Source organism: Eurytemora carolleeae, unplaced genomic scaffold, assembly GCF_000591075.1.
Source record: "Eurytemora carolleeae unplaced genomic scaffold, Eaff_2.0 scaffold397, whole genome shotgun sequence".
NCBI lineage: Eukaryota > Metazoa > Arthropoda > Copepoda > Calanoida > Temoridae > Eurytemora > Eurytemora carolleeae.
The window spans coordinates 130850-156382 of NW_019396371.1; the positions used below are offsets into that span (position 1 = coordinate 130850).

General features: G+C 33.7%; 1 protein-coding gene and 7 non-coding genes across 15 annotated transcripts in view; all 8 read left to right on the forward strand.

Annotated features, from left to right (window-relative positions):
- The window catches only part of LOC111701899 (uncharacterized), a 102201-nt gene that overhangs the window by 68101 nt on the left and 8567 nt on the right, over positions 1–25533 (forward strand). For 7 of the 8 annotated variants that reach the window (XM_023473377.1, XM_023473380.1, XM_023473378.1 and 4 more), the window contains 17 exons: positions 46–134; positions 5540–5700; positions 6371–6495; positions 9136–9261; positions 9353–9431; positions 10893–11014; positions 11506–11574; positions 12108–12173; positions 12465–12588; positions 14607–14744; positions 15034–15096; positions 15916–16011; positions 20041–20085; positions 20378–20432; positions 21380–21458; positions 21511–21715; positions 22123–22156. In XM_023473377.1, coding sequence (XP_023329145.1) covers positions 46–134; positions 5540–5700; positions 6371–6495; positions 9136–9261; positions 9353–9431; positions 10893–11014; positions 11506–11574; positions 12108–12173; positions 12465–12588; positions 14607–14744; positions 15034–15096; positions 15916–16011; positions 20041–20085; positions 20378–20432; positions 21380–21458; positions 21511–21715; positions 22123–22156 — 1676 coding nt within the window. Of the gene's footprint in view, positions 1–45; positions 135–5539; positions 5701–6370; positions 6496–9135; positions 9262–9352; positions 9432–10892; positions 11015–11505; positions 11575–12107; positions 12174–12464; positions 12589–14606; positions 14745–15033; positions 15097–15915; positions 16012–16768; positions 16878–20040; positions 20086–20377; positions 20433–21379; positions 21459–21510; positions 21716–22122; positions 22157–25533 lie in introns of those variants that run through there. The other variant, XM_023473384.1, reaches the window with a different exon arrangement.
- On the forward strand, positions 17388–17589 carry LOC111701911 (small nucleolar RNA U3). The gene has a single exon (XR_002765295.1). It is a non-coding gene; the product is annotated as a small nucleolar RNA U3 (small nucleolar RNA).
- On the forward strand, positions 18744–18945 carry LOC111701920 (small nucleolar RNA U3). Its single transcript, XR_002765304.1, has one exon. It is a non-coding gene; the product is annotated as a small nucleolar RNA U3 (small nucleolar RNA).
- On the forward strand, positions 19698–19815 carry LOC111701915 (U5 spliceosomal RNA). Its single transcript, XR_002765299.1, has one exon. It is a non-coding gene; the product is annotated as a U5 spliceosomal RNA (small nuclear RNA).
- LOC111701917 (U1 spliceosomal RNA) lies at positions 20886–21050 on the forward strand. Its single transcript, XR_002765301.1, has one exon. It is a non-coding gene; the product is annotated as a U1 spliceosomal RNA (small nuclear RNA).
- LOC111701918 (U2 spliceosomal RNA) lies at positions 21054–21245 on the forward strand. Its single transcript, XR_002765302.1, has one exon. It is a non-coding gene; the product is annotated as a U2 spliceosomal RNA (small nuclear RNA).
- LOC111701919 (U2 spliceosomal RNA) lies at positions 23255–23446 on the forward strand. The gene has a single exon (XR_002765303.1). It is a non-coding gene; the product is annotated as a U2 spliceosomal RNA (small nuclear RNA).
- Positions 25016–25180, forward strand: LOC111701910 (U1 spliceosomal RNA). Its single transcript, XR_002765294.1, has one exon. It is a non-coding gene; the product is annotated as a U1 spliceosomal RNA (small nuclear RNA).

Here is a 25533-nt window from a genome sequence, read left to right on the forward strand (position 1 = left end):
CATTACATATTTTTGATAATACAGATTTAATATTTTTTCTGAAAGGAGAAGGATGGACAGTTGGAGAAAAGTTGAACCTCAAACAAATGCTGAAAGTGTTTGGTGTCTTTTGCCAAAGCCTTGTATAGAAGAAAGTAAGTTTGGTGTAAAAATAATTTCTTTAAGAATACTGTTCAATGTCCTGCCCCCCCCCCCCCCACTTTTAAATCAAATCATTTATGTTTGAAATATCAGTTGCATTCCTACAGCCTAGAATAACAGAGTTCTGCTAGAAAGCTCTCTGCACCATTTGCAGTGGATGCTGACGCACATATAGAGGAAGGGAAGGCCAAGCAGCCCTGAACCCGGTGCTCAATTAGCTAGCCTCCTTCTTAACTAAGTACTAAGTCAAGAATTAGAACTACTATGTCCAGGGTGGCCAAAATGTACGGATTGTACGGATTTTTTATTTTGTAACCCTAAAATTGTACGAAATGTACATTTTGTGCGGATTGTACGGATTTTTTTTTCAAATTGTACGGATTGTACAGACTGGTATTCTGGAAAGTGGAAATACACCGTTTATTTAATTTTCACTCATTTCAGCAAATTTTTCATGAAATTTTTAAAAAATTTTTTTGTCAAAATGAAGTTAGTTTAACTATTTTCTGCATTCTAAATAATATTAGATTGATTAATGTTTCAATTGACAATCAAAATTCATTCATAACTTTCGAGATCCCAGAAGTGTTCATTTGAGAATATGTTCCAGAAGTGTTCATTTGAGAATATGTTTATCTATCTGTCTATCTGTCTAGCTATCTGTCTAGCTAACTGTCTAGCTATATGTCTAGCTATATGTCTAGCTATCTGTCTAGCTAACTGTCTAGCTATCTGTCTATCTATCTTTCTAACTATCTGTCTAGCTATATGTCTAGCTATATGTCTAGCTATGTGTCTAGCTATCAGTCTATCCATCTGTATATCAATCTGCATTTCAGTTTATCTATCTTTTCATCTATATGTTTATATATCCTATCTGTCTCTCTGTTTATCTGTATGTGTATGTGTCTATCTGTTTCTCTGTCTATTTATCTGTCTATCTGTCTGTCCGTCTATCTATCTATCTGTCTCTTTATCAGATCTGAGAAGATCCTCTCAGGTTTCTTCCGTTTATCTGTAAATCTTTTCATTTTTAGTTCAATATTAACTTTCTTTTAATCTAGTTTTCTTGTTCTTTAGTTCTCTAGTTCTCTAGTTCTGTAGTTCTCTAGTTATCTAGCTCTCTTGTTCTCTAGCTCTCTAGTTCTCTAGCTCTCTATTTCTCTAGTTCTAATTTCTAAGTTCTCTTGTTCTCCAGTTCTCTAGTTCTCAAGTTCTCTAGTTCTCCAGCTCTCTAGTGTTTAATAGTAATGTTTAAGTTTTATAACTTACCTTACCTTATGTGGTAGACTTTTGTTATTATAAGCTGTGAATTCTGCCAGATTAAATAGGCTTCGTTTTAAAAACCAAAGGTTTACAGGTGGCAAAGATAAATGGATTTTAAAATTGAGTTCAAGTTGAGTTTCTTCAGTTGATCTTATTTTTTCATTATTTCCGGGTTCTCATCCAAGCCTTCAAATACCTACTGTAGTTTTTACTACCAGGAATATAGGTTGTTAGAGGGAACATCATTGGTTGCTGAGGGAAGGGTGGGGGGAGAAAGAGGTGGTGGGGAATGGGGGGGGGGGTGAGACAGTGTTGAATAATATTTTCAAAAATGGTTTTATTTCTCTTAAATGTACGGATTGCAGGGATTCTTTCGAAAATTGTACTGACTGTACAGATCTTAAAAATTATGTATAAATTTTTTTTTAAATTTACGGATTGTACGGATTTTTTTTTCGAAAATTGTATGGATTGTACGGATTTTTTTTCGAAAATTTTACGGATTGTACGGATTTCTTCTGAAATTGTACAGATTTTTGTACGGATTTTTTCAAAAAAGTTTTGGCCACCCTGTATGTCTAATACTATGTCCAGTTTTATATCCACTCTAATTAGCAATCAGAGCTCTTTCTGGAAGGGCCCTTTCCCTGCTTCCAGGGCAGAGCTGTTAAAATGGGACATCTCCTCATTCTGCATGTAGCAGTGCACACTAAATTCCTAAGGAATTCTGCTGGACTGGGAAACAGTATAACAAGTGGACAAATGGAGTGATTTTAACAAAACATTGTATAATGTATATGCCACTCCTGTAAACCCTTATCCTCATCTCCAACTCTCCACTGCCTACCATGTAGCCTTTTCACAAGCAGCGAAATGATACTTGTTCCTGGACATTTCTCTGTTGGATTCTACATTAAAATTACCTCCGAGGGGGTCACATCATTATCCTTTGTTGAATAGCAACCCTCCTTGTACAGGAACATAAAAATGTGCGGTTCATAGCAGGAAAGCTATTGCTCCCTTGCTGGAAATAGAATAGTAGTGATAACCTAGCTTATTCAAGTAGACAGAATTTTCAGCACTGAGGTTGCATTTTCAATTAAGCAAAACAAAAAAGGAGAGGGATACGTCTATAACATGAAAGGATGATCCTGCATTGTCTTTTAATGGCGCAAAATAAACATTCATTCTTTCAAAAGCAGTGCCATATTTGGACGGGCCAAGGGAGGCAAGAGAAACTACAGACGGGCTAATGGAAAAAAAGGAGAAAAAAGATGATTGATAAATATCAAATGTTTAAAGCCAAAGATATAGAGATTAAAAAATTAGAGTTTGTAGTAATGACTTAATTTCTTTGCCTTACTTGAAACAAACAATTATATGCAAGAAAAATATCTAATGGTTCAAATTCAAGGGATTATTCAAAGTGGGCTAGACATTTCTTACCTCTAAATAGTCTGGAGTGCAGCAAAGGACCATTTTAAGGTCAAAAATGTTAAGGTCATGTTAAAATATCCAGAGAAAATTAACCATCAGTTACCTGTCTCAAAGAGAAAAAATAATATTCAGCACTTTCTAAATCAGCAGTACATTTGTAATTTTGTGTCACATTCCTATCACATACCCTTTATTTGGGATGTGTTGAGAATGCAAAATTTACGAAGCTTGTGAAGAAAATCTGCAAATTTGATTTAAAACTCATTCAATATGGAATCCCATAGCTGAGAAAATATTCATAGAAGGGTAAAGATGGAAGACAGTAAGAAGATCTACGCTGAGGATGAAGTCTCCGCCCAGATTAAGGACAAGACCAGGAGGCCCTACTTAAGTCCTGGCAGGATTTTAAAAACTTCAACATTGATTTTAAATTTGAGGACAGACAGCCTGAAGAGGAGGCCATTATGGCTTATTTAAAGCATCTGAGACTGGAGAAACAATGGAAACGTCATTGGATTCTACATCAACAGTATCATGAAAGAAATTATGGCTGGAAGCTACTGATCCTTCCCAGGATCACAATGACAATCGAGGGGTTTGAGGAAGAGACCAAGTCCAATGAGCACTAAACACAGATTGTGCAGTGTAAACAGACCCATTTTACTTTGTTAGTGATTTAATCAGTCTCCAGTAAAAAATATTTGATTAACATCCATCAAATACAGCCAAGTTTTGCTATTAAGTCGTCTTCCCCAAGCAAAGGTCAGATAAGACCTCCATCAAGTTTCTGGTTCCACAGGAGGGAGGATTCTCCAATATGCTGGCTGTTTACTTGGACAAGGTAAAAAACCAATTGGATTAGTACAATGGGAGGGTCTGGTTCACCTGAAGGAAGACTGAGATGCTAACAACCCAGCACATGGGCTTGAACTGTGTCCACTTGATTGCTGCTCTGTAAAGGCTTCCTGACCACTCAGATTACACTTTCCATTTATTCAGGAGGAGCAATGCCACTAGGACAGCCGATGTAGGGGCCTCAACAGAGCAGCTGGTAGATTTCTTTGGTTGTAAAAATGCATCCATGTACAACTCTTCCAGTTGGCCTGCCATCTTAGGCATTGCCAACAGGCTCTGTGGCATGGTGTAAACAACACAATGAAGCCAAGGACAAAGAACACTGACAAGGAGGTGAAAAAATTGCAGGGAATGGAGAGACGTGCCCAGAGGTTCTCAGTCAGACTCAGTTGGTGCAGGAGGACAGCAATGTCTGATGAGATGGAGGAGGATGAGGAGATATTTCCACAGGCGGGGGTTCCCACCCAGACAATTTTTAAGGATAAGGGGAATGGCCAGCATGGGGTACCAGAAGCTTCAATCAAGCAGACTATATTTGCTTTACCTACTGCTAATGGAAGAAACATCAATCTTCAAGTTATTGAAATTTTTAACACGTTTGTTAATCTTTAATAATAATAAGTTTAAATACACTTTTTGCCAATAAGTAACAATATAGTTTAGTCTGTGTTTCCTTGTTATAGGCCTAAATAACAATATTTTCTGAAATGCATGGAATTAGACAGGATCTTATTTTGGCTCAGTAACATTATGCCTAGTTCCTGAATGCCAAGTTTGTGAATGCCTAGTTTACTATGCCTAGATTCATGAATGCCTTTATAACATTATGCCTATATTTCTGAATGCCTTTATAACATTATGCCTATATTTCTGAATGCCTAGAAAACATTATGCCTAGATTTCATAATCCCCAGTCACCCAATGTCTAGATAACATTAGACTGAATTGAATGCCTGTAGACATTGTCAAGCAATAAATAAATGATACTAATATGTTTACATGATTTATTACATATTTTATTGGTCAAATTTTTGCCTATCATGGGCCAAAGTAGAAATATAATCTGCTCTTGGCATGCTGTCAAAAGCATCAACAACACACTTTAATCTTTCTCTTGCATCTAGGGACCTCTGTTTCTTCTAGTGTTGGTTGTCATGGCCTGACCAACAGCATTAGATAAGTAGGCTCTTCTGGCCTCAGCATCCTGCTTGATGAACAGCTCCTGAATATGCCAGACATTTGGAGAATGACCTACCAAACTGCATCGCCAGTTTATAGTCTTCAATCCAGAGCCATTCCCAACATGGTTAAAGTTGTATTTGTCCCTTAATCCATCACCTCCCTTTCTCGTCCGAGTTGCACTTATGAGAGCAGCCATTGTTGCTGCAAGTCAAACTTTAACTGGAGTTGCACATTTTCAGAAATTTGTTTGTGGATTTTTGTAAAAATGTTACTGGATCGTATGCTTTTTTTCTCTCTCGTTAATATTTTTATTTCTCTTTGAAATACATTGTCTAGGCATTCAATGGACTCTTATGTTATCTAGGCTTAATGTTATCCAGGCATTCATGAATCTAGGTATTGTGTTCTCTAGGCATTATGAACTAGGCATTCAAAATCTAGGCATAATGTTATCTAGGCATTCAGAAATCTAGGCATAATGTTGTCTAGGCATTCACGAACTAGGCATAGTGTTACTGAATAATCACTAGGGATGATTTAGAAGAAAAGGGGGAAATTTAGAAATAGACCATGAAAAAAATTAGTGAAGTGGAGTAAGGCAAAGTGACATAAAAAGAATATACTTGTGTTTACTATGGCTAAAATTATGTTTGTTCAGATTACCAAGAATTAAAGTTGACAGAAGAACTTGAAGAAGATTGTGAAAATAAAATTAAGGAGAAGCATGTAGATGTAGAAGAAAATTGTGAAGAGGTTATTAGTAGATCTTCTAATCCTGAGGAACTTAATTGGAGCAATGCTTCTGATCTTGATTATCAGGTTACCATCATTTAGATCCTAATTAGTAGCAATTTACTGTCTACTAGCTAAATTATATCATCCTGTCTAGTGCTGGATTTCTAATTTGATTCATTTAAAAAACTGAAGACTTTAGGTGACTTCATTAAAATCTGCAGTATTATCATAATTTTAATTCATAATCTACAAGTTTGTCTCTATTACTGAATTCAAAAAGTTTACTGACAAGATATGAACCAATTGTGACTTGTCAGGATGAGCTTTTTTTAAATTTAAGGCTAGGTATCTTAAGAAAAAACAACAACTTTTATTTTAATTTTAACTGCTCCTCTTTAGTAATAAATGGGATTTTTGTGACACCAGCCTCGTCACTTTAAAAAGTGCTTGCTTTATATTGTTCTTGAAAAAAGTGGTCACCTTTGGCCATAGCAAAGACAATAACATCCTTTTCAGAAAATGGATTCAGCACATAAGGATTTACATGGCTCTTATACAGGGGTATAAATTTTCAAGAATCACACCTCTCCAAGGGGAAATGTTTTTTGAAAATACTGGGGGAAAATGAACTATTTGAGAACAAAGGCCAAGTTTTTTTTTTACCTTGTTTGATACTATTTACCCTTTAAAATGGTTTGTTTTCCCAATTCAGTAATAGAACAACAACAAAAAACATATACAAATATATATGTAGGAGAATAAAGTGAGACCTGTTGGAGCTCGAGAGTCAGAAAATCAAGAAAATCATGTTTTTCCGTGTAAACCACTCCAACATCAGGAACCCTGTCTCTTTTGTAATAAAACATTGCCCGAAAACAGGTTGATAGTTTAAAGTACTTTTATAAAATCATTAAAAAAATCTTTTTTAACCCTATCCCTGCAGGGGCACTTGAAAACCAGGATATGCTCTAAAAGATAAATGTGACTAATTATATGTTTTTGGAAATCACTTAAAAATGCCAATTCAGCTTTCCAAAAAATGTGTTTGCAAAAAAATTTGCACAAAGAAGCAAAAACATATATGTATCTAATAATTATATATTTAGCAGTTCTGTCCCCCTTTTTTTCGCTTTTTAGCATAACAAATTTAAATTTATCACAAGATTATGGTTCAACCTCAAGAGTTTTTGATTTGTTGATTTCCAAAATGCATTTTGCCATTTTGCAAAAATAAGCAGTAACTGTAAATTCATACTAAAGTTTCATATCACATCTTGCTGTACAGTTCTCTGACTATTTCTCAAAAAGAAAAAAGAAGAAAAAATAACAATTTTTTGAAATTCACATTTTGCATTTTTTGTGCGCAAATTCTAAATATTTCATACACATACTGCACATATTGGGAAAGCATCTGACCAGACCTTTTCTAAAATGATGAAATATTTTCAACTAAAGAAATATTTGTTAGCAACGTGTTGCAAAAATTGTGCAAAAAATTTGCACAAGCTATTTGCTGTTGAGTTGTTATTGTAAAATGTGTGCCAGTGGAAAAATAAATGTGGTTTCAAAACCTGTGCAAAACACATCATTGCAAAACTGCGCAAAACTGATTGAAACTGATATGGTTAATATACTAATCTATGCAGCTTTCCAATAACATATAATTTTATATTGTTGAATGAATTAAAAAACTGTTCGTTGTAATGCATATTTTGTTGAAAAATTTGTGATTTGGGAAATATATATTTAGGAAAAGTCAAGAAATTTCAGCATACTTATAGTTTTTAAGCATTATAAAAAACCATAGGAGACTGACCCTCCCCCTTCCCTCCCCCAGTAGGAATAGGGTTAAATAAATCAATAGATCTGACCCTCCCCCTTCCCTCCCCCAGCAGGAATAGGGTTAAATAAACCAATAGATCTGACCCTCCCCAGCAGGAATAGGGTTAAATAAACCAATAGATCTGACCCTCCCCCAGCAGGAATAGGGTTAAATAAACCAATAGATCTGACCCTCCCCCAGCAGGAATAGGGTTAAATAAACCAATAGATCTGACCCTCCCCCTTCCCTCCCCCAGCAGGAATAGGGTTAAATAAACCAAAAGATCTGACCCTCCCTCTTCCCTCCCCCAGCAGGAATAGGGTTAAATAAACCAATAGATCTGACCCTCCCCCAGCAGGAATAGGGTTAAATAAACCAATAGATCTGACCCTCCCCCTTCCCTCCCCCAGCAGGAATAGGGTTAAATAAACCAAAAGATCTGACCCTCCCCTCCCCCAGCAGGAATAGGGTTAAATAAACCAATAGATCTGACCCTCCCCCTTCCCTCCCCCAGCAGGAATAGGGTTAAATAAACCAATAGATCTGTTTGTAACTTCCAAAATTAGCCCTGAACTGGAAACTTCTGTGTTGGATACTCATAATCCTGATTTACTGTGGGCACTATTTATTTGAGATCAATGCTTCATTTCCTCATTTTAGTTATCCCTTTAGGGTACAACTACACTGTGGGATATTGTATAAAGATTAAATTAATGTGCAGATTAACAGAAGATCTAGATCAAGCATTGATCTTGAAATCAACAATACAAAAGTTCCCAGCTCTGAACAGTGACCAATTGATCACATCAGTCATTATAATTACATACTAAAAAAAGCACAAACAAAAACTGTTTTAATTCTGTGCTATTCTGGTCCAACCCAGCTTCTACCCTGGCTCGTCTCCAGGGGCGTACAAAAGCATTTGTGTAGGGAGGGGCACATTTTGCGTGCACCAGCGAGCAAAAAAAATGTGTGGCCCCCCCCCCCCCTTAAAACCCCCTTTTTTGAAAAAAATATTGATACCTTTTTTAACTAAGTAAACTATTTGATCATATACACACTTCCATATTACAAGCGTTATAATAAATTATGTATTTAATTTTTTCAAAGGGGGGGGGGGGGCACAAAATTCTGTAGTGTAAGCTTTAAGGGATAAAAAATACAGATGGAAATGTTTCTAAACGTGAGATTTTTAAGTATGTTTTTTCTATACGATGTAATTATACTTAAGTGGAATGCATGCATAATTTCAAGTGACCTTCCATTTATAGAGTGGCATGTCCAATGTACCTTTGAAACCTTCATTTCTCCAATGTTTCTGAAGCAAGAAATGCGTAAGTCACTTTTGTAGTGAAACCACCAATAAAGATATTCAGTTTTCAAACATGGATGTTTAATGCAATACTTGATCAGACAAAGCTTTGAAGGGTACTGTTGTGAATCAGAACATATCTTATTTCTTTTCTTAATCTTTTAGTTTGGGTGAATGCAATGCAATGCAATGCAATGTAGAATGTAGATTGCCTGAGGAAAGGAAATGCAAGCTGATGTATTGTTAAAAGAGCCCCCCCCCATGAGTGCCCCCCCTTTGTACGCCCCTGCTCATCTCATTATTAAAAGAGTAAGATCAGGTTGACTGATAAGCCATGGGATCCCAAAAAAATCATGATAATAGATTAATGATTAACTTCTTTCAGACTAGAGAATCACTTTCAGCGTAAACATGGGAATCTTCTGTTCAGTTGTGATAACTTCTGCTGTGAACAATTTCAATCACCTTGGATATCAGAGGTGATCACTCACCTGAAAGTGCAACATGACAGGTATCCAACTTTTTTTGTATTTCACCAAATAATATCTTGTAGTACATAGACCCATTTTACTTAATATTATGTCATTATTACTATTATTTAGACTGGAGTCTGATGATATTCTTAGCCGACACTACATCAGGATTCCAACCAACTTACAGTTAATAGTCTGCAAGGTCCAGGTAAGCAATATTTTTGACTCCAGGTGTTTTTAATAGAGATAAACAGACAAATTCCTGTATACGCCTCTGGTTTACACCTAGGCCTGTTAAAATAGATTAGGTGGATCGTTCAGTGCAACTGTGTTGAAATTGTTTCGGATCGTTTTTAGAAAAAATACAAGAAAATTTCCAAGATTAAAACTGCTTTGTTAAAGTTTGATTTTATAAAACTTTTATCTTTATCCCATAAAATAAATTAAAATTGATATACAGTTGTTACGACACGTTCATTTTTGGTAGCGCTTTTTGCATGTATCTTCTGCCAGCTCCCAGCTAGCTAAATTGTGCAAAAAAGAGCGCAATTTAAACGTCCCTTTTCACCTTTTTACGAATATTTTGCGTAGAGATTTTGGCACTTTTACGCAAATTTGATGCATGCAGATAGGCCATCCATCCCTGAGCACTGAGCAGGCATAGGTACTCTCTATTAACTGGTTCCGTTGCATTCATCAGGGAATACAGTTCAACATAGAGATTACTGCGTCTATGCTTTAAAATTTTTGGGAGTTATAAAAGTTATATAAAACTTTCTGATAGAAAATTCATTTTCCTAGGAAAAAAGTTTTATTTAAAATAATTTGAAACCCAAATCTTGACTTCTAGATGATATACTTTTAGAAAAAAAATTTAATCTGAACCTTTTTACTTTTTTCAAATTTTACGTGAAACAAACAGAGACACCTTGCGGTGAAATTTAGTACTAAAAATCAGTGTGCTATGTAGCGCTATAAATTCTCTGCCCAATTACCCCCCCCCCTTTCCCACTCTTATCTACAAATCACACGGCTTTCTATATAATAAAACATTATTATATATTGCTGCACTCTGCACCGTGTGCACACACCTGGGCCACTCAATTCTTCAATATTTAAAACACTCAAAACAAATGCGTAAAAAGAGCTCAATTTTTACGCAATTTGAATGCCAGCAAAGACAACTTAAATTTTTAAAAAATTTATTTTTTCAATTTATTTTTTGGAAAATGCAATATGATTATGCCATATTGGAAATTTTAGATATTTCACTGCATAATTTAGATTAGTTTTAGGCAATTACGCAATTTGTATACCTGAAATAAAATGATACACATCTCTACAAATTCATGATGTTTTTACTTAAAGCTGGGTTATAATATTTTCTTAGGAAAAATTATATATTTACACAAATTTGAAATCTAAACTTACGCAAATTTGCATTTTAATTGTGTAATTGGAGCCAAAATAATATGTGTTTACGTTGCTTACGCAATTTGGATAAATTTCAAAATTTGACACACTAAAAAATTGCAAATGTTTTCAAACATTTGCTACAATTATAAATTTTGACCCCGAAAGAAAATATAGGCAAAAAAACAACTGATAAACGAACCAACTATAAGCACATTACATAAATTGCGCACTAGAAATCAAGCATTTAATTCAGGATTGTGATGAGGCTGTATTTTTGGCACGGTCAACCGAAGAGGTCATGTCAGCTCTGAAGACACATCAACTATCTGTTCATCCAAATAGAGACATCAGTGCCTGCTTCAGTCTAACTTGCAGGTCTCTTTCATATTATTTAGGGGTTATTTTACATTATGAAGTTTTTTTTAAGGTCATCTTTATTCTCTGCTATCAGATTATGATTCAAATTTAGTTGCTTAGTGGAAAGTTTGTATTGCCTGGCTTGACATTTTTTAGTATATTCCATCCATTTTTATTAATTTAAACCACAATTTTTTCTTGTAAAAAAAAATAAAAAAATATCTTGCGAACCAAAATATTTACTACAAACTGAAGTGCCAGGCATTGCCCATGGAAGTTTTGAAACACTTAACAAAATTGAATTTAAAAAAGTTGGAATTTATATTCGACTTTTTTAGTCTATTTTTTTGGCCAGCTATAGCTAACATATATTTATAGAATCATGCTGCTGATGAATGTCAAACATGAAACACAGTATAAATATATATATATATACAAATATATATATGTTTGAGCAAAGAGAGCCTTATTATATAGACTACTTAAATTTAAAAACTTATCACAATCAGGTTCTGTGGCTCTACTTTCAATTATGATGAAGAGAAAGAATGGTCTAAACACATAGCATTTGACCACAGGAACTTGCAGTTTTTAATTAATTCTAAACATACATTGTTCTTGCTTACTAGTGTATCATAGAATCCCTCAGAGGTTTAAATTTTCATATTGTTCTAATTTTTCTGAGAGTTTATGTTAAAAACTTGAGTTGGCTCAGCCTGCATGGAGTATAGATGATTCTGAGTTGTGCTGTGAGTGTGTGTTATTGGGATTGGGGTGGGAGGCATAATCCCCATGCATTCCTAAGTAGCCTAAAAGCGGGATGATTGACATTTCTTTCTCTGAACTATTACATGGAAGGCAAGCTTCTGAATTGTTAGGAAATCGCAATGGTTTACCAACCCAATAGGAAGACAGACATGTAAAAAACTTTGGAGTATACATGAGAGTGTGTTATTGGGGCTGGGGTGGGTTGGGTCCATATATTCCTTAGTAGCCATAAAGAGGGAGCAAGATAGAGATAATAATTGTTAGGAAATCACATTGGTTTACCAAAGCAGTAGCAACTTTTTTAATTTTATTTTGAAAAATTTTTGAAAACTGTAATATTTAGAGATTTAAATTTTTCAAAGCTTTGCTTTGAATTAAGCTTATCAGTACTTTCCAGAGAACCTAACAGGTCAGAAGCTTTTGGTGATTTAATAACAAGTGAAAAAAATGTACACTTTAAGAAACCTAGTTAGTCAAAAAAACATTTTAACTAATGGGGAAGAGATGTTAAATGTACATTATACGTTTCTCCAATGCCAAGAAACTTTTTGCAGGGGTAATTTTAAAATTTGATTGTTGAGAACTGAATCTTAGTCTCAACACTTTTTAATAATCTTACCTTTGAGAAATTATCTAAACTTTTACCCATTTAAGACTCAGAACCAAGAAATGTAGACAATACTAACCCTGTATGCTTAAGGTGTGAAAGTCAGAATAAAGAGGAAACTGATAAGAGCTTGAATGTGGATGAACCCTCTGACATCAGTTCTGATGAGAATACATCAAAATCAGAGCCTCAGAGCAGCTGTAGTGATATCAAACAGGAAAGAATGAATTAATGGAGTAATGCCATTTTTTTAAATCAAGTTATTTATTAATCTTTTTCAATTTGGTTTCACTAACTATTTCAAATGTATCAAATTGTACGGATTGTACAGATTTTTATCCTGGAAATACACCGTTTTTTTTATTTTCACTCATTTCAGCAAATTTTTCATGAAATTTCAAAAAAAAAATCTCGTCAAAATGAAGTTAGTTTAACTTATTTTCTGCATTTTAAATATCATTAGATTGATTAATGTTTCAATTGACAATCAAAATTCATTCATAATCTTCGAGATATGTCCCAGAAGTGTTCATTTGAGAATATGTTCCAGAAGTGTTCATTTGAGAATATGTTTATCTATCTGGCTATTTTTCTAGCTATCTGTCTAGCTATCTGTCTAGCTATCTGTTCTGTCTAGCTATTTGTCTAGATATATGTCTAGCTAGCTGTCTAGCTATCTATCTAGCTATCTGTTTATCCATCTGTCTATCAATCTGTATATCTATCTGCACGTCAAATTATCTATCTTTTTATCTATCTGTTTATATATCCTATCTGTCTCTCTGTTTATCTATATGTGTATGTGTCTATCTGTTTCTTTGTCTATTTATCTGTCTATCTATCTGTCTGCCTGTTTATCTATCTATCTATCTGTCTCTTTATTGTGAACATCCTCTCAGGTTTCTTCCGTTTATCTGTAAATCTTATCATTTTTAGTTTAATATTAACTTTCTTTTAATTGAGTGTGCAACCCCTGTACCACGCTAATTCTAGTTATATTAGATCCTAAATCTACACTCCACTCTTTCTAATTATAACTTAATCGTTTGTTTGTTAAATGGCCTAATTCACACCGATCTAAACAGTTTTAAAAATTAGAATCAACACTCTTTAGTTCTAGAGTTCTCTGGTTCTCTGGTTCTCTGGTTCTCTTGTTCTCTGGTTCTCTGGTTCTCTTGTTCTCTTGTTCTCTTGTTCTCTTGTTCTCTTGTTCTCTTGTTCTCTTGTTCTTCAGTTCTATAGTGTTTAATAGTAATGTTTAAGTTTTATATCTTTGCAACCTTATGTGGTAAACTTTTGTTATTTTAAGCTGTGAATTCTGCCAGATTAATTAGGCTTCGTTTCAAAAACTCGAAAGTTTTCAGGTTGCAAAGATAAATGAATTTTAAAATTGAGTTGTAAGTTGAGTTTCTTATTTTTTCATTATTTCCGGGTTCTCATCCAAGCATTCAAATACCTACAGTAGTTTTTACTACCAGGAATATAGGTTGTTAGAGGGAACTTCATTGGTTGCTGAGGGAAGGGTGGGGGGAGCTAAGAGATGGGGTGAGAAAGAGGTGAAGGGGAATGGGGGGGGGGGTGAGACAGTGTTGAATGATATTTTCAAAAATGGTTTTATTTTTCTTAAATTTACGGATTGCAGGGATTTTTTTCGAAAATTGTACTGATTGTATGGATTTTTTCGAAAATTGTACGGATTTTTAAAAAAAATGTACGGATTTTTTCAAAAAAAATTTACGGATTGTACGGATTTTTTTTGAAAATTTTACGGATTGAACGGATTTTTTTTTTCAAAAATTGTACAGATTCTACGGATTTTTTCCGAAAATGTATGGATTTTTGTACGGATTTTTTCAAAAAAGTTTTGCCACCCTGTATATTGTTGCTAGAAATAAGCTGACGTAACTATTAAATGGATCTTCTTGGACCTTGGTATGACAGTATAATAGCTGATTGTTCTTGATGATTTTTCTTATATTTTTTTTGTTTAATTTGGTTTAAAAAAAATGAAACTTGCATGCTATGCAACATAATTAATTTCATGTTTCCTATCACATGCTAAAATGTGTTAAATTTGTTTTTATTTTATTCTATCTTTATATTTTATTTATTAACTACTTTTTTTAATATTTTGCATGAACTAAAAAATTTGATGAAAATCTTATAAACATATTTTCTTGAACTTATTCAGTATTTATCCTAGACTAACCATTAATTATTGTAATCTTGGATTAGAAGGAGGAAAGAATGTATGTTTCAAGAATAAACCTAGATAAATCTCTGGGTGAAGATGAGTACACTGAAGATAAAGAAGGCCACACAGAGAATGAAGATGATCCTCACACTGAAATGGATGTTCTCCCATCAAAACAGGAAACAGCAGTATACACTCCCCTCCCCCCTTCAAAAAAAAAACTTTTTTATGTCTTAAATTTAATTTTATCGATGGTAACTCATGAGAACTGAGACACAAACTATCAAATAGTCGACCATCAATATGTAAAAAGATAAGTGTTTGTGTAGGGAAAATTAAGTAATTTGAGAATTTAAAAAACGAGGTTATAAATAATCTTAACTTTTTAGCTCTTTTATTTTTAAAAGTACAATAAATCTTTTAAATACGGGGAAAGAGGTAACTTTTGTAAGTATATACTTCTGGAAGGAGATTTGTCCTTTTTGTTTGGATATACTCTCAGGGGACAAGTTGATCCAACATATACTTCAGGTATCTACAATAAGTACACAAGTCAAAACTTCTGTAATGGAAATCTCTGGATTAAACACTGAACTCGATAATTTTGCAGATCTATGGATTATGTTAGCTTCTTTTAAGCATTGATTGATTGATTGATTGATTGATTGGTGTGTGGGTGTAGGACGTCCCTAAAAGAATGATTTGATTTGATTTTGATCCTGAAATTCAAAAGTGCCCACATTTGATATCAATATCAAGTTTAGGCTAATCAAAACAAAACTGACCAACTTCAGGATTTATAAAAAAGGAGATAAAATAACAACTTTTAAATCATCTTCTGTACATAATCAATCAATATATATTCAATCAAACCTCATAATTTTGGTCTGCCTTTTTGTAATTTAAAACTTATTTCTGATACCCTTTACGTCGTTTTCCTTTAGGTTAGTTTCCATACCATCATAAAAATTGTCTCGAGATTTTCAGTTTAAAATGGACTGTAGATGTAAATTTAAGTGACACTTTACTAACAGAGTAGAATATGAATTAATTCTTCATTGAACAGTTCAATGAAGAATTAATTCATATTCTACTTTGTTAGTAAAGTATTTGAACAATTATAAAAAAGCTTTATATTTTGTTTCGTCAATCTTGATAAGTATTCTAACTATTTGAAAATTGATTGGAAAAACAAGAATACCCCATTCATTTTTGATAAAACAAAGGCTTTTGTTGTGAATCAGCATAAAAGGGTCACTTGAAATTACATCTACAGTTTCCTTTAAATCAAAGCTTAAATTCTATATCCAATAAATCTTTAGTGTTATTAATTTTTGTTCTTATGTTAAGGAACATGAAAATAACCTGTTCTGTTGTCCTATGTGTTCCGATAATGATAGGTTCAGGACTTGGACTATTCTAGCTATGAAAAATCATTACTTGCAGGTGAATTGTGGGGGTTTAACCTCCTTTCCAGGCGCGTACACAGGATTTTAGCCAGGGGGGGGCAAGATTTTTTTTGCCCCCCCCTGGCTGTTTTTTTGCCCCCCCCCCGGAATTGTTTTGTTCAAAAAGTCAATTAACACCATAAAAATACATCAAAGATTACATTTTTGGGTGTTACTAACTTTATAGAGTCTAAAAATTATTCCTTAGCTATAAGTGCAAGATCGTTAAGTCTGCTCTCCGTCATAGTACATCAATTGTGTAATGAAGTATTCTCTTTAGAAGGCTAAAACTTCTCTTTCCTTGAAATTACGCTTAATATCTCTTTATGGAAATAAAGGAATTGAGTCCTTGCCACAAAATCTGATTTTCTAATCACTATATCTTTGGAACCAAATGCTGTAGACCTTAGATATTTCAAGCTATGAATTCTGTTATATCAAATATTCTGAATTTGAAATATCAAAGGTTTACAACATCAGGTTCCAAAGGTTTGAATATTTGAGTTTGTGCCAAAGACTTGATTCCTTTATTAATTGACTGTAAGAAAAAATAGAAAAATAGAAAACAGAATACCTTTATTACATCTTCCATCATGTTATAAGCATATAATATGTCGAGGTCTCGTTTTGCAAAAGTTTTAGTTTTAAGTATCCTAAAATTTTGTGTTAACAGTGAATTTAGACAATTCCTTAGTCTTTGTCATTGTCAGGTGTTACTTTTTAAATTTATTTCCTTTTAATTTTGTATTTTCCAGGGAGGGGCAAGAGGACTACTGCCCCCCCCCCTGTGTACGCCACTGCTCCTTTCAATAATAATATTTTCATAACTGTTGTTATGTTTTACATGAAATTTTACATAAGATCTTGCAAATTTTCTTGTATAAAAAGTAACAAAATATAAGCAGTACAATAAAAATGTAACCTTGATAAATCAGAGAGTGAGATATGTTTCAGAAGGGGGGGGGGGTGAAGTTGTACAAAGCTTAAGCTGGTATGTGATGTTTTATTACACATTATGTAGCACAGAAATAGCTGTAGGCAGAAGAAAATGAAGGAAAGCAACCCAATATTCCAGAGCCTACACTATACACACAGTTCACACGTGCATTGTCAGTAGTTGACAGACAGCGCACATCTTAGTTCAATTTCTCAACGCTAGATGGTATTTCGATAAATCACTAGACATCACAGTTTGAATACATATACACACACAAAATGACTTGAGATAACAAAAAAGTTCAATACTTGGAAATATTTGTCAATTAACTGTGGGTAAACCCTAAATAAGTACTATGTTCAACACTTTTCTTTAGAACTAGGAATTTGGGAGGGGTGTTAAATCTATTTATACCCAGTTCAACTCATTATACGGTTAAGATTATACTTCACAGGATCATTTCTGTAGTATGATTGACAAGTTTCCTGTCTGAAACTTGAAACCTTACTCAGCCATGATGATGAGACACATGGCGTGTTCAGAGCGTGAAAAGGTTTCAATCTTGCAAAGGATCGAAACATTGATGATCGCTCGGAGACCTTCCAGTCTCCGAATAGAACATGTCATCGTCTGAGTGGTACTTTATAATGGTGATCTCACCTATCAACGTGAAATATATATTCAGGACATTTCTATCTATTTCAAAATCAAGATAGTTTTCTTTATTGTTTTCCTTTCTTGCATATAATAAGTATACCTAATGCTAACAAAAACCTAAATCTTGTTAATTCTTAAAAACTTAATATCTACCTATGTTTAAGTTGAGTTTTTCATTTTCAAAAATGTCTTTTACTATAATACTCTAGTTTAAATACTAAATATTACTAACATAACAGATATATAATAAAATGTCGATTTTTAGAAACAATACTTTTTTCTGCTAGTTTTGTTTGAAGGAGAGATTAAGTACATGCAAGGTAATTGGACTGTATGTGTACCTTTATAGTATCTTATACTTATGCTTGATATCAAAGAAGCCAAATGTTTTGAATTCACTGTTAAAATTTTGCCCCCCCCCCCATGAGCTCTTAGGGGGGGGCAAAAATTTGTTTGCGCTTAAAGCATATTCCCCCCCCCCATATTTATTTCTGTTTACGCCCTTGTCTCTGAATCAGCTGATTCCCCCCTCCCTCCAGGCCTCCCTATAGTTGGCAATGGCATATCAACAATTTGTGTCTGTGTGTAGCTACAACTAGTAAGTATTATTTAGCTAAAAGGTATGAAATTGTTTCTGTTATGCAACAAATATTATTTTTTGGTAAGACATTCCAGAATACTTATATTTCTATCCTTGACGAATATAATCTAACTTTTTTTAATATATGTCAAATTTCTAAATTTCAGTATTTTACTGAGCAATAATTAAATTTTTAAAAGCCATTGGAATTACATAAAATGGAAAATCATCTCTGTTCAACTTAAGTAATAGTTTATTTTTCTACTCAGGACTTTAAATTCCACATGTCTTGGATGTGACGTCATGTGTAGAAGTCTTTAGTTCTTACAGTTTCTAGCAGATGGCTATAGTGGTTCATACTTTGAGACCACTTATTTTATAATATGGCTGTTTTTGATTCATAAAGTACATGATGTCCTAGCAGATGAAACATAATCTTATAATTCATAATATTTATATAATGTTATGGTTTTGAAACTTCCAAAAACAGTTTAGAACCAGGAAATTGGGAGGGGTGTTAAATCTATTTATACCCAGTTCAACTCAATTTAAGGTTAAGATTATACTTCACAGGATCATTTCTGTAGTATGATTGACAAGTTTCCTGTCTGAAACTTGAAACCTTACTCAGCCATGATGATGAGACACATGGCGTGTTCAGAGCGTGAAAAGGTTTTAATCTTGTGAAGGATTGAAACATTGATGATCGCTCGGAGACCTTATAGTCTTTGAATTGAACATGTCATCGTCTGAGTGGTACTTTATAATGGTGATATCACCTTTACAAATTGATTTATTACTGCAAATATGGTTATGTACTATTTATTGAAAGTACACTTTTTAATTATTCATAATTGCATCTGTTCAGTATAATATTTATTACTCAAAGAGGACAAAAAATAAACTATTACTTTAATTTTGTCTTAAATAATGTTAATATTTATTTTTAAATGGGGGGGGGGTTGCATTTTTATTTCATTCATACTATTCATTTCTAATCTGAATCTGTTTTGTCTATTTCAATCTTACTAATACCTCCACATGGAGTGAGAATACAGAATAGCAGCTGGAGTTTGACGATAATTACAGCTGCTAGAATTGATATAGATAGATAGATCCAGAATATAGCAGCTGGTGAGAGAGAAAGTTGGAGAATGCGAGTTAGCCAAACTTACAGCTGTGTGTTTCCCGCGTGCTGAGCTGGCCAATAGAAAGAAAGTTAGGTTTCATTCGCCAATCACAAGTCTGAAATGGCATAGCATTGCACTTGATCTTATTGAACATAGTTTTCCAGCTCTCCAATAGATGACAGTATAAAAGAGTGCACTAAAATAAGTATTTTTCCTAGATGCATGCCCACAAATATTATTCTATTAAAAATCTAGATATATAAGCAAACTAGTGAAGTATTTTTAGAACAAATTATTAGAATATTTTAACTCAACAAGTAAAATGCTTTTCTTGTTTGCTACCCGATTTACATATACCAAGTCATGAAACTTGATTGGTATACTCAAGCCTTCCACACATACCGAATAAATCTTTCGCCTTTTACTAAAGATTTCCGTGTATGGGGGGCAACAATTGAGACTAATAATATTTATCTTCGAGCTACCTTTGGTAGCTTCCTAATCTATATATACTATTGACAGAACTTTACAATAAATCTTAGATTGCTCATCTGTAGATCAAATATATTGAGGGAGAGTTGATTTGGCACAAGAAAAGTCTTAGTTTTAATAAATGTCTTGTGTCTAACCACTTTCCTGAGTTGACTTAATTGCATACAATATTTTTTATACAAATATGTGCATTGATAAAAGCTATTGAACCCTAACAAGATGATTATTTAGGTCCACCCGGGGGTTCTTCTTAATCCTAGAGCTCTGAATTTAGAGGTACAATATTTGTTTATTTGATATATTTTTAACAGTTGATCATTCCTGTGATAAACTGCAAGATAGACCTAAACTTTATAGCTGCAAACTGATCACCTAATGATTTATAAATTATTAAATGCATGCTTTTACACATTCAGTTTTTAAGATTTTCCCTTGTTTTGTTGTGCTCAATTTTTCATTTAAAATTTACTATTTCAATATTATAGCACCACCATATCTGGAGAGTTTTGAACTTGTGTGATAGTTCTTTCTTCCATGTTATCTAATTTTTAATATGTTAATATTTTAGAATGTTGAGATGAAGATGAGCATTTGTAAAATATGCAAGATGAAAATATTAACTGGTAAAATATTACCAATGCATGCAATAATGATTTGAATTGAATTGAAGAATTTGTGAGCTACTTTAAGCAAGGAAATTTGTGAGCGTAACCCCGGGTCCTACCGATAGACTACTCATTAGACATGCTGTGTAAATGCTACTCAGTCATTGGTTCAATTTAAACTTTCTAACCTGGTATTGGTCATAAATTCTGTAATGCTAGAAAAGGATTTGGTGAATTAGTAATAATGTACACCAATAGATGAACATACTAGTCATAATTTGTATCACTGATAAACATGCTAAGATAATTTAATACAGCTTTATTTTCCAAGTCAAAATTGTTTCTCATAATATTTAACAAATATGATGCGTCATTTCTGCCAATAATATCCTATTACTTCTAGCTCAAAAAAGGATGTCTTTTATTTCATCTACACAGAAAACAAATAACCAGAGGACATGAAGTTTAGGCATACTTACCTGGCGTGGAGGTTAACCGTGATCAAGAAGGAGGTTCCTCTAGGGTGAGGCCTTTCCATTGCACTACGGTTGGGCTGACCCCTACGATTACCCCAAATGTGGGTAACTCGAACGCGTAATTTTTGATAGTGGGGGACTGCGTTCGCGCTATCCCCTTAATATCGCTTCTCGGCCTTTTGGCTAAGATCAAAGTGTAGTATCTGTTCTTATCAGCTTAATATCTGATACGGGGACCATGTGTCCCCTTCGATATTAAACTTATTTTTGTTAGGGGATGAAGTTAAGGAGCTTGCTCCGGCTTTATCATGGGTTGGCCTAGTATTGCAGTACCACTAGGATCGGCCCACTTCCCCACTTACCATCTGGATCAAAAAAATAAAAAAGAATATATGGTTATAGTTTGTTTGCTGATTTTAATTAGGGAAATATTTTTATGCTAGACTTGTGTGAATAATATGCACATTTTAAATTGATTTAACTACTTAGGAGATGCTGTTATTCTTGCCACTCATCTATTAGATCATGACCTAGGCCCAGACACATCACAATTTAAAAATTGTTGCAGGTAAAGCTCAATTTTTTTTTTAAATCATTCTTTGAAGAAAAATTTGTTCCAGGATTTGTTGCTTGTATTCTGAATCTGATGCGGAAGAAAAAGAGTGCTTTGGGAATCATTACTGTAAAGAAGGAAATGAATTGGAAACTAGTATTACTGAAAGCGTATTTAAAGATACTATTGAAGTTATCAAAGAAAATAGAAATTTACACCTGGGTCCTTCACCAAGTGGGAATGTTAAAATGTCTGCACAGAATAGAAGGAAAGTAAGAAATTTAGAATTTTTGAAATAGTTTTATCATCTATTTATGTACAGAGCATTCCATATCATTATCTTTAAGTTTTAAAGCTTGCAAATTACGCACAGAAAAGTATGTAGACCTTATACAATTTTTTAAATCTATCTTTTAAAAATTTTAGTTTAGTTCTGAAAATGGCGTAATTTAGAGCAATTTACACGCACCTCTGCCCCTTTAGTAAAAGTAAATTCAACCTATATGAAGCATAAAGTCGGATCTCGTCAACCTTGTTGCACTGGCTAGTCCTGTCCATAGAGGCAGGTACAGTACAAACTGGGACCGGAAAGGTTGACCCGTCTCGGTAATTCAAATGTACTACGGCTGCCCGTGAATATGCACAATCAAATGTGGGAAACCCTTTTTATATATTTTAGGTTTGTCCAGAAAGCAAGGAGGTTCTCAAGAAAGGTAAATAATTAAGTTTTAAAAACTATATATTATATTTTGTGTAATTTTTTAGTTACTAGGCTTTCAGAGCACAATTAACACCCATCTTATATTTCAACTGTGGACATTTTCTCTTAATGTATACTGCATAAAACAAAAACAAAAAGTTCACAAATTTTATAAAAATAAGTCTTGGAATTTCAAAATTTAATGAAAATCAAAATTTGTTTGAGGTGAATTTTAACAATTTAATCATCCATAATTTCATTCCTTGGGGTCATATATGTGAGGTCCCACACAAAATTTGGGCCCCAAAGTTTCCGCCGTTTTTACGTTATTTGATGCAAACAAACAAACAGGCAGAACAGACAGACAAGAAAAGTATGTACATATATGAAAGCTGCAGTTTTTAGTTTTTATGTATTAAAACCTAGTTTTCTCCTCGAAATAGCATGGATGTTTGATCATTTGTGTAAATTAAAATTAAGTGCATTTTTAAGTATTAACTTCATAAATCTTTACTTTCATTAATATTTGAAGAGCAACATTTATATTACTAGGAAATTGGGCGTGAAGCGCCCCATCAATTTTGTAATGAATTGTGTGTGTTTTATAAGCTAGATCTGTATATAGTAATGACAGTTATATCACCACGTGTTGTGAGAGTTGGGGCCCTATCAGGGTTACGGCTAGCTATCATAGAGCTTGCAGCTGCTCTCAGCTTTCCACAATCAATCTATCCATATGCTTTACTCTATCTATCTATCACTGAAGTATCTCCTGGGTAACCGGTACTCTAGAATATCCAATAGGATATGCTTTGGATGAATTGACCAATTGCATTGCTTTTGGATAGTTTTAGTCCAATCAGAGCAGTAGACATATAATATGGAAGTCAATTAATATTTACACATAGATGGCAACCCTAGTAATTACTTCAGAAGGATAGATTTAGTTCATACACTAAAATAAACACTTAGATAATAAATATTTTAACATTATTTTATGCGATAGTTTTTCCTGGAATGATATGATTTCAAATTCATCATCTCTTAAATGTTTGTTCCATTTTCTAGTGTCTACCCAAATAACAAATACTCATGCGAATCATTACATGGTATCGCTTCTCGGCCTTTTGGCTAAGATCAAAGTGTAGTATCTGTTCTTATCAGCTTAATATCTGATACGGGGACCATGTGTCCCCTTCGATATTAAACTTATTTTTGTTAGGGGATGAAGTTAAGGAGCTTGCTCCGGCTTTATCATGGGTTGGCCTAGTATTGCAGTACCACTAGGATCGGCCCACTTCCCCACTTAATCACAAGGATCAATACTGAAACACACATTTAGTTTTTATTGCATTGTTTTCACTTCTCCATCATGTGAAATGTTAAGGATTCGCACTAAGCCCTTGCGTTAAATCAATTACAAATACTAAATAAAATGCAGAATTAATTGTATATTCATAATAGTCACAAATCTTTTTATATTATTAAACTAAGTTTGCATTTTGCGAATTTTTTCGTCGAGTTTTCTATTTTGAGCTTTGAGGGAATAACTCTGATTTTGGAATTTTTTCCCTTTTCTTGTGTTTCGTCATACATTTTCTTTAGCTTTTTAATAGCTGGACGGTATAATTATGTTCGTTCCAGGGAGCAGTTCTGAACAGCTCCAATAATGTTAAAAATTGAGGGAACAGCAGACTTTGACAACTTTTTCCCATTCACTTTTATATAACTAGGAAAATGTTTGTTGCAGATAACATTCGGATTGGGTCTTTTCCAATCTACTAGGTTTAACCATTCCTCCCGAATAGAGTGTAAAATAACTTCGGGAATGGAACTATTTGAACAACAATATTTCACTGAGCAATATATCATATTGACGAGAACTGAAGAAGGATATGAGGACTAAACTAACTTAAATTTCTCTCTACAGAACTCATGTACACCACAAGTACTCAATACGTCTTATGCGCAATCTATCATTATCTATATGGTTGTAGACCTTAGATATTTCAAACTATGAATTCTGTTAGATCAAATATTCTGAATTTGAAATATCAAAGGTTTAAATATTTGAGTTTGTGGCAAAGACTCAATTTCTTTATTAATTGACTGAAAGAAAAAAATAGAAAAATAGAAAATAGAATATAGAATACCTTTATTACATCTTCCATCATGTTATAAAAAGTAAATATGTGGAGGTCTCGTTTTTACATTAAATGTTTACAATAGCCTTTAGCCTTGAGAATTGAGAAAGATTAAAATATTAATTTTTAAACTAACTATAAGTATAATAAAATTTCTGCAATAACTCTATTGGTTTTCTTAATATTTGTTTGATGCTGATTTTCGCCATTCTGTCTTTCTTGTCATTCTGCAGGGGGGGGGGGGGGGGCCCCCCCCCTCTCAGGTGCTAGGGGAAGGCGCGCGCCCGGCTGCCCCCCAAAGTTGCGCCTCTGTGAGAGTCATTATTTAGTATCCTATTGCTTAACGACTAACATGTATAAAAAATCAATATTGTATTGAACAATTGTGAGCATTTTCCAGAATATTTGTGAGCGCTTTATGACAAGGAATTTCATGTAGAAGAACGATGCTGGTCTCCTATTGGACAGAAATTTCGGAATTTTACAAGCATTTTTGTCTTCAAAACATACCACTTGGTGACACTACTGATAGTTTACTAAAATAATGCTGTTTATTAGCCTGGGCCTTATAATTGATATTAAATATAATTTTATCATCTTTTGCAAATAATGTAATGTCGAAAGCCTGCAAGATGTGAGAACCAAGCTCTAATGCTCTCATTTGATAAAAGCTACTGTTCGTTTCTCCTATCCTTTAGACTAATATGCAAGAACACAAATCCATAGACATACTTACCTGGCGTGGAGGTTAACCGTGATCAAGAAGGCGGTTCCTCTAGGGTGAGGCCTTTCCATTGCACTAAGGTTGGGCTGACCCCTACGATTACCCCAAATGTGGGTAACTCGAACGCGTAATTTTTGATAGTGGGGGACTGCGTTCGCGCTATCCCCTTATATACAGTGAATGCCAATGATTTCCTTAAATTTACTAAGCAATAAATTATTCCTGAAAATAGCACCTGTTATAAATCTGAATAAAGATTCTGGAGAAGTAGGTTAGAGTTGTAAATTGATTTATGAAAGATAAGCTTGGTCCAAATCAAACAGTTTGTGTAGAACTTAAGAGTTAGACATGGAAACTTGGTGGAGGAGTGAAACCCAAGTCGAGAGAGAAATATTGGTTTCAATTGATTTTTTGATAATTTCTCTGAAGTTGTTACAATATCTGAATCACAATAGTTAATTTAATAGGATAGTACACAGTGACACAAGTGTAACATTAAAAATGATTTATTGATTCTAGAAG